We start from the raw sequence: 9,408 nt of genomic DNA, 5'->3' as shown, positions 1-9,408 counted from the left end.
ATGCATGTTTTGGAATATTTGTATTCTGTACAGGCTTCTTTCTCTATCACTCTGTCAATTAGGTTAGTATTGTGGAGTAACTACAAGGTTGATCCATCCTTAGTTCTTCCAGCACAGCCATTGAACTCTGTTTTAAAGACACCACTGGCCTCATGGTGAAATCCCTGAACGGTTTCCTTCCTCTCCGGCAACAGAGTTAGGAAGGACATTGGTATCCTTGTAGTGACTGGGTGTATTCATACACCATCCAAAGTGTATGAACTTCACCATGCTCAAAGGGATATTCAATGTCTGTTTTTTTAAGTTTACCGATCTACCATTGGAAAACCTCCTTGGTGTTTGAAATTCACTGCTCGACTGAGGCACTTTACAGATAGATAATTGTATGTGTGGGTTTATAGAGATGAGCAGTCATTCAAAAATCATGTTAAACACTATTATTGCACATAGAGTCTATGCAACTTGTGAAGCACATTATTTTGGCTTGCCATAACAAAGGGGTTGAATTACTTCAGACATTCCAGCTTATCATTTTTTATTCATTTTTAAAAAGACAATCTCAATTTCATCAATTTGAAATTAAGGCTGTAAGAATGAAATGTAGAGAAAGTCAAGGGATGTGAATACTTTCTGAAGGCACTGTATATCACACAATGTCTGGATGCAATTTTCTACCCAGGAATATCCAACACTGAAATCTGTTACTCTCGTTATTCCAAATGCATCTGTGGATCTTTTCAGCTGACAACAATAAAAATGTATCTTTGACTTTAATGCAGTGTTTGATCTAAATGTCAGAAGCTATCGAGCAGAATGGTTACTTTTCTATATTATACAGCGGAATGTTTTTTCTGCTGGTGTGTCCTGAGGTAGCTCCTCTCTGAGAATCTCTTCCCGCAATGCATACTGGTGAATGGCCTCTCTCCCTTGTGGACCTTCAGGTGCATCTTCAGGTTGCCAGCCAGGGCAAAGCGCATGTGACACTGGGTACAGCTAAAGGGTTTCTCCCCAGTGTGGACCCTCTGGTGCCTCTTCAGGTCACCAGCCTGGGAGAACCTCTTCTCACACTGGGGGCAGCTAAATGGTTTCTCCCCTGTGTGGACCCTCTGGTGCCTCTTCAAGTGGTCCTGGCGGGAGAATCTCTTCTCACACTGGATACAGCTGAAGGGATTCTCCCCTGTGTGGACCCTCTGGTGGATCTCCACCTTCTGGAGGCAGCTAAAGCCTTTGTTACAGAACATGCAGAGGAACCGTTTATCTTTACTATTGCCTGACGTTGCTCCCCCTCCCCAAACCTCGTCTCTAGCCCTGTCGTCAGAGTTAAATACCTGATCGAAAAAGATGCTGCCATGTGAATCATAAGGTGCCATCGACAGGGATACTGGGTCGCGATCCCTGACTGCGTGTAAAGGGGAGTGGGTCGCAACATTTAGATTTGTCTCTAACCTATCCCTGCAGTCTAAGAAGTCACTGGTGTTGCTTTGCGAGTATCTTTCCCATAAATGAGTCTCGTCTGCATTACATGTCAGAGGAGCGTCGCCTTCCATTTTCACAGTCACCTCATCTACGACCACACCCTCCCCTTTCTTATCTAGGGACCCTTCAGAGTATACACTACTACTGTACTTGTTCCAGTCCACTCTAGACAGATCAGTCTGTGTCTCTAATACCAAGGGCATGATGCCAGGGTCCATCACTGTAGTGTAAGAACGAGACAGATCATTGCCAGTCTCTACCGCATCACCTGAGTCCTGATGGGAATGAACCGTCCTCGGGCTTGGGTTTCCATAAAGTAAATACTTTGAGTCAGGAGCAGGAGAACAGCCCAGTCTCCCCAACAACAGTCTCTCTGGGTCTGATACGTGGTCAGATCCCGTGTGTAAGAGCCTGTGTGTTACAGTTAAAGTCTCTGTGTCGGTCTCTGACTTGAGGACGGCGTTCAGCGTTCCACTGACCTCCGTGATGCTGGGTCGGGTCCTGTGCTGGGGCGTGGTGGCGAGGTCCTCCACGGCAACAGGGGGCACCACTCCAGCCGCTGCTCCAGTCTGGATGTCTCTGCTGTGTGTTGTGTTCTCTCCTTCAGTACTCTCCTGCTTGACCAGAGACAATCCTCCAGGACCTGCAGCCTCTGCAGACTGACAAGAAGAGAGGAGTTTATTATCGGTAAAAGGGCCAGCCCCAAGTGGTGAGGGTAGGCAACAACACCTCCGCTACACTGACCCCCAAAACCGGGGCCCATCAGCAGGGCTCTACACTGACCCTTTTTTATAAGGAGCACGTGTGAGCCTAATATTATAAATGTAGGAGCACAAAGAAAAATATTTGCAGTAACAACCAGTTTTCTTCGTAGTAATGGCGCAAGCATGCATGAGTCATGAATCTGCAGGCCTCGACATTAACACTTGTCCTTTTGTCCGGGACAAGTAAAAAAAATAAGTTGTCCTGATCGACAAGTCAAAATAAATCACACAAAAATCACAATATCAAACAATTACTCCGATCAGAATTGGATCAGAGGCCAACATCAGAATAATATTTTCCATGTACATACTGAAAAAGCCTACATTTCAAAAGTGTAGGTGACATGCATGTTGGCTACAGCCTCATGTCCAAACCGATGCCGACACGAGGCGCCAGAAAATGTAGCCGTTTTAACGGACAAAAGTAACTGGGTCTGTTCCAGGTGCTGTTGGCTGTGCTTCTGTACTACATGGACATTGGCTTACCCAAACTACAACTCATGCTTATTTTATTGGCTTCCTGGTAAGATCCTAATTTGATAAAGCCATAAATATATCTTTGTTTCTGTCACAGGAGGCGGCTGAGGGGAGGACGGCTCATAATAATGGCTGGAATGGAGCGAATGGAATGGCATCAAATACATAGAAATCATGTTTTTTTGTTTTGTTTTTTCCACTCTACCTTACCATCCATACCATAATTAGAGTAAACTAAAGGACAACAATACTTCTACTTACAGCTATTTAGCTCACATCTACGTTACCCGTAGTTAAATAACTATACATATATATTCCTAATTTCCGCTTTCTTCGAGTGCTACATTTTCACACACAGCGGCCAATCCACCATTCATTCTGATCTTAACCCCAACCCTCCGCTATCCACAGATGAACGCATCTTTCCCAGCATCATGCATTTCTAGTTCCTTTTGCAATACATCCCTCCATTTTACTATGATGTCTCACAAGGGTCCTGAACCTAACTATTTCTAACATTTCTACTGATAATTCCCGAAAAATAAATACCTTACCCAACAGTATAATGATTTTCCCCCATTGACTTATCGTGTTTTTTTCAGATGCCGCAACAACAGTTTGCAGGTCCATCTGAACCCTGATATTATGACACAACGACCAATCCTGGACCTGACTCCAAAAGCGAATCACTGATGAACAGTACCATAAAATATGTTGTATTGGTTCCGTTTCCTCGTGGCAGAGTCTGCACAAGGCTGACTATTCAATGCCCCATATTTAACATTCTTTTTGTAGTAGATATTTTATATAATAGCTTAAATTGACGTGTCAATTGTTGTATTACATGTCACTTCATAGACCCGATGCCAAGGTGTTGGGACATCAAAAACCTGTTCCCAACTGACCTGAATTCTATACAGTATCGCGGTCAAACCTTTTGACTTTAAGTGAAACTGATTTTTTTTCCCGATTTACACAAATCATTTGAAGTAATTTATGATTTTTAATAGGTGTCAGACAGACTAACTCTAAGTAACTGCCTCTTCCAATTTTGTGGCAGAGTGATTCATTGGTTTTAATTTTGTATTGACCCCTCCATACACTGTTGTTAATTGCTTGAGTGACAATTTTACCGTTCTTGTTTACAATGTCCTTCATAAATATTATACCCTTTGTAAAATTTTAACCAAGAAAATTGTTTATTATCTCTATCAATACATTGGAGTTTAGCTATATTATTTGTTGCAATATTAAATCGGCCTTTTCTGGAGGATGCCATTTTAGTAGCCAACTCATTTAAAAAGGAGGTTACTTTAAACAGGGATCTATTGTCAATCCATCAAAAATGTAAGGTTTTAATCTACAAAAAGGCAAAGAGCCCACTCTTAAACATATGTTGGGCCTCTCTTAGTACCTTACTAGAAAACCAGTTTGGATTTAGATCAAATGTTGGTACAATGGAGGCGTAGTGCAGACTCTAGGATAAGGGGCAGCATTTTCACTTTTGGATAAATAGCGTGCCCAATTTCAACTTCCTTCTACTCATCCCCAGAATATAAGATATGCATATTATTAGTAGATTTGGATAGACAACACTCTGAAGTTTCTAAAACTGTTTGAATCATGTCTGTAAGTATAACAGAACTTATGTAGCAGGCAAAACCCCGAGGACTAACCATTCAGATTTATTTTTTATTTTTATGTCACTGTCTGTTCAATGAGCTTTCATTGGGAAGCCAGATTTCTAATCACCCTGTTCTCAGTTCCTACTGCTTCCACTGGATGTCACCAGTCTTAGGAAATAGGTTGAGGTTATTCATTTGTGCAATGAAGAAGAAGGCCATCAGGAAGCACTGTAACGCCATGTGTACTGTTTGAGAGTTGCGCAAGACTAAAAAAAGTAGCCTTAGTTTGTTGCTCTCCTGTATTGAAAACAGATACACCCGTCTTCAATTTGATCGATTATTAACGTTTACAAATACCTTAAGTTGTATTACAAAAGTAGTTTGAAATGTTTTGGCAAAGTTTAGAGGTAATTTTTTTGATATTTTGTAGTGACGTTGTTCAAAAATGGAGCTGTTTTTTTCTGGATCAAACGCTCCAAATAAATGGACAATTTGGACATATATGGACGGAATTAATCGAACAAAAGGACCATTTGTGATGTTTATGGGACATGTTGGAGTGCCAACAAAAGAATCTCGTCAAATGTAATGCATGTTTTATATTTTAAATCTGCGTTTTGAGTAGCGCCGGCAGGGTTGAAAAATGCTACTCTCTCTTTGTTGACATTGTGCTATCATCAGATAATAGCATCTTATGCTTTCGCCGAACAGCCTTTTTGAAATCTGACATGGTGGCTGGATTCACAACGAGTGTAGCTTTAATTTGGTATCTTACATGTGTGATTTAATGAAAGTTTGATTTGATATAATTTTTTTTGAATTTGGCGCTCTACATTTTCCCTGGCTATTGGCCAAGTGGGACGCTACCGTCCCACATATCCCAGAGAGGTTTTAAGAGAGGATTAGTGCCTTAATATTTAATACTTTTAACCATTCAAACTCATGCTCGTTATATAAATATACTTGTTTATCTGGTTTGCCATTCCAAATAAAGTGAAATATTTTTTTGCTCACATTATTTGAAAAATGATTCTCCTGGAGATGGTAAAGCCATGAATAAATATGTAAACTGCGATATCACTAGATAATTAAATCAGGGTAATCTTCCTGTAAAATGGTTTCAAGATTCAATCTATTTTGCTCAGTTTTCGATCAAAGTTAATAGGTCAACTTTTTTGGGATATGTACACCAAGCACATCGACTTCACCATTCGCCCATCTAATTAGGAGACCACATGGCAATTTAATGTTTGTATCTTTTAGAGACTCAATCCGTAACCTAGTACACTTAACATAGTTGGGTTTTAGTGCAGAGAAACTGGAGAATTTAAATAGCCACTGCTAAATAGTTAATTCATTGGTTACCCGGACTATCTGCACTGACCCTATATTGCACTGACTATGCCAACATTTCCCAAACTAGGGGTCGTGAATTGAAAACGGGGTCGCGAGAGAAACTATGACATAAAATACGCTTCGTTCATAGAACTCCGGTAGCCGCTAGATGCGGTTGTAATAAACAGAGCGGTTTCTGTTTCGTCCTACAAATGAAATGTTGCTCTATCATTTGAACGGTTTAAGCGACAAAATATTATGACCCCCCCATCACCGAAAGATAAGACTCAGGAACACATGTGCATCTCCCTCTACAATGCCCACAAGCCTCAATAGAACAGAGTGGACTAGACCAGTCACTAAATCAGACTGGGGAAGAAATAACATCAATGATGATGTTCTTTTCTACACAGAAGATCATACAGAATTGCCAGATTTTCTGAACTTCCCAATACCTTTCTGATCCCTTATTGATGTCACTTGTTCAGGTATCATGGTTTTCATCTGGATTCACATGGTCAGTCCGTTATGGAAAGAGCAGGTGTTCTTAATGTTTTGTACACTGTGTACATATACACACGCACATACACCGACAACACAAAACATTTTACACTCAAAATATGCAGCTGTTACTCTGTTCTTTATTTTACTCCTACTAGTATCTATCCTGATGCCTAGTCAATTTACTCTGCCTTTACATACATATCAAATACCTCATACACGGATCTGGAACTGGTACTCCCTGTATATAGCTCCATTCTTGTGTATTTTATTCCTCGTGTTCCCATTTTTTTTATATTACTATAATTTTTTTTATTTATAATTATAATATTGTAATGAAACAGCAGGGAACAGGTCTCGAACCCTCGACCTTCTAGCCCGAAGTCCGGCGCGCTATCGACTGTGCCGCAAAAGCATGCTCGTGCGGCAGAGTCGATTTCCGCGCTTATAAACCCAGGGTCGTTACACTATATATATATTTTTTACTCTTCATCGCTGGGAAGGGCTCGGGAAGGATTCCGAATGTGTGACTTTGGATGTTTCTGTCAGTCTTACGTGTCCTTTCCTATGAGATGACGTGCAAATTCGGGCCACATTTGATGTACTATAATTTTTTATGTAACACTATGATACTAACCTCTATCACAATAACATGCTGGGTTGAGGTTCCATTTCCCTCATCAACAGTGATTGGTTGGTCATCTCTCCACGCATTTGGTCCTGCTGGCTTGACAATGCTCCTGTGTCCTCCAGAGAGATGTCCTGAGAGAGTGATTGCGGGAAAAGTGGTGGTTAGGTACTGTCAATGTTCAATGCAATATTGTACACTATTGACACTGTTTACAATTGGCAAGGATGCAAGGTAACACCTCATAACTTCTTGATATACTATTTATTGTAAATAAAGAATCTGGTTAGAACATGATACTGGCCGTGTCCGATATCTGGCTGGCTATCTGGCTTGCCTAAACTGCATACTGTGTAATAATCGTATTATATACTATTTAGAACGTACTGGTTAGTAAAAAATAATACAGTAATCAACAAAATCGCAACACACTAGGCTAATCCATTGTTTTACATTAGATAGTGTGTCGATTCTGCCTGCACTCCATTGAGGGACGAGCATCGCAGAGGGATGACAGCATGTGACGTGAGACAGTGAGGCTCATTGTGCTTTCAAGACTGGGAACTCGGAAATAACCGAGGTCAAATAATGACATCGGTGATCTTCAGGTAGGAAAGTCGGGGCTCTAGAAAGATGCCCATATTTCCGAATTGCAATTTCCAGTTAATTTTCCGAGTTCCCAGTTGTCTTGAATACAGAGAAGTCTGAGATTTACTTGTTCTGCATCATAATACCGATAATGCGTCATCTAATTGCGATGTTTCCCGCCATTCGTTCATTTGGTAACTCATCCCTGTTGTCAAACACAAGTGACTCTTCCTCGAAAGTGAGCATTGACTTCTACTAGATGAAAAGCCGACATGACTATAACATACTAGCATTCAAAGCGTACTCAATTTTAGAAAATTCACATACCTATATTTGCGTTCTGAATTGTAGATATTTAGGTATTTGGACAAGGCAATTAAGTCTTTGTGCAAAAATACTTTTCTTACTTGCTCTGCCTGGTAAAACACAAACATTGTGCAAGATGGCTGTCAGGGAACGATTGCATACTATCCAAAAACTGACCAAGTTCCAAATATAGTTAACACGTCTGAACACGAGCAGAGGGGAACAGGGCGACAGTCCCCGCAGCCTCGCCATTAAGCAAAATGTACCTCGTGCCACTCCTCTGTATCGGTCGAAGATCTTGACACTATTGGGACGACTCGCGAGGACGCGCTCCCGTGATACCTTCAGTTCCAGTAGCTGTAGTTTCCTCCGCAATGTCCTGTTTTCTTTCTGGCTTTGAGTTATTTCCAAACGGAACACTGCATAGTCGTCGTCTACGAGTTTACAGATCTCTGCCACGGCTGCATTCGCTAGCACCTCCATGATGGAGGCTATTTGAGTGTGAAAAACCATAACGTCACATTAGCTAACGCGAATTAAACCCAACCTGGGGTAAGTATGTGATGCTGTGCAGTTAAATGAACAATGGCCCAGTGTGTTATTAAACGTCTAAATGACAATAACCTTAACGTGGAAATTGTTATTGGTCACTTCCGTTTGTTTGGCGTCATAGCGCAAAGGGTGCGGTTAAATGAAAAAGCGATGCGCGCTGTTCTGTGAATTACGGTACTGCTTATTACGTTGCACATCAAATCTCCTATGATCAGTGTCTTTCAAGCCGAGAAGAGAAAATTACAATGAATAGATTTATTCCATCTATATCACCTCAATAAGTTAAATATTCAACTGTCCTTGTTCTAGCCTAGGTTTACTGTCTCTCTAAAAATAGGTATTTACACAACAAGCCTGTTTCAAATGGTAAATTAACAAAGGATTAATGAGGGGTATGTGGTTAATTACCCTCTTAGCCCAAGACACTCAACATAACTACAGTGCATTCGGAAATTATTCAGACCCCTTGTCTTTTTCCACATTTTGTTACATTACAGCTTTATTCTAAAATTGATTAAATTGTTTCCCCACCTCAATCTACACAACATACCCCATAATGTAGAAATGTTTGCACATTTATAACAAATAAAAACTGATATCACATTTGCATAAGTATTCAGACCATTTACTCAGTACTTTGTTGAAGCACCTTTGGCAGCGATTACAGCCATAAGTCTTCTTGGGTATGACACTACAAGCTTGGCACACCTGTATTTGGGGAGTTTCCCCCATTTATTTTCTGCAGATCCGCTCAAGCTCTGTCAGGTTGGATGGGGAACGTCGCTGCACAGTTATTTTCTGGTCTCTCCAAAGATATTAGATCCGGTTCAAGTCCGGACTCTGGCTGGGCCACTCAAGGATATGCAGAGACTTCTCCCGAAGCCACTCTTGCGTTGTCTTGGCTGTGTGCTTAGGATCGTTGTCCTGTTGGAAGGTGAACCTTCGCCCCAGTGAGGTCCTGAGCGCTCTGGAGCAGATTTTCATCAAGGATCTCTCTGTACTTTGCTCCGTTCATCTTTCCCTCGATCCTGACTAGTCTCCCAGTCCCTGCTGCTGAATAACATCCCCACAGCATGATGCTGCCACCACCATGCTTCATCGTAGGGTTGGGGGTTGGTGCCAGGTTTCCTCCAGACGTGACTCTTGGCATTCAGGC

General features: G+C 41.3%; 1 protein-coding gene across 2 annotated transcripts; it reads right to left on the bottom strand.

Annotated features, from left to right (window-relative positions):
* Positions 1-518: 518 nt before the first annotated feature.
* LOC139566778 (uncharacterized) lies at positions 519-8,368 on the bottom strand. Of its 2 annotated transcripts, none has more exons than XM_071388081.1 (3): positions 7,967-8,368; positions 6,816-6,940; positions 519-2,135 (listed from the first exon to the last, which is right to left on the bottom strand). In XM_071388081.1, exons 1-3 carry the CDS (start codon positions 8,211-8,213, stop codon positions 831-833), a joined length of 1,677 nt encoding a protein of 558 aa, XP_071244182.1. In that variant the 5' UTR covers positions 8,214-8,368; the 3' UTR covers positions 519-830. The 2 variants fall into 2 exon arrangements, with proteins under 2 accessions (XP_071244182.1, XP_071244183.1); XM_071388082.1 differs by lacking the exon at positions 7,967-8,368 and adding an exon at positions 7,802-7,960.
* Between the last annotated feature and the right edge of the window lie 1,040 nt (positions 8,369-9,408).

The sequence above is a fragment of the Salvelinus alpinus genome, chromosome 39 (genome assembly GCF_045679555.1).
Source record: "Salvelinus alpinus chromosome 39, SLU_Salpinus.1, whole genome shotgun sequence".
NCBI lineage: Eukaryota > Metazoa > Chordata > Actinopteri > Salmoniformes > Salmonidae > Salvelinus > Salvelinus alpinus.
Note: the sequence above shows the minus strand (reverse complement) of the source record. Positions and strands in the feature narration are given on the sequence as shown.

Excerpts from the sequence above, each read along its gene's own strand:
- LOC139566778 (XM_071388081.1), bottom strand. The coding sequence starts at position 8,213 with ATGGTTTTTCACACTCAAATAGCCTCCATCATGGAGGTGCTAGCGAAT. Across the intron at positions 6,941-7,966 it reads ATACAGAGGAGTGGCACGAG|GACATCTCTCTGGAGGACAC; the intron begins GTACATTTTGCT and ends TCACTCTCTCAG. Across the intron at positions 2,136-6,815 it reads AGCATGTTATTGTGATAGAG|TCTGCAGAGGCTGCAGGTCC; the intron begins GTTAGTATCATA and ends TCTTCTTGTCAG.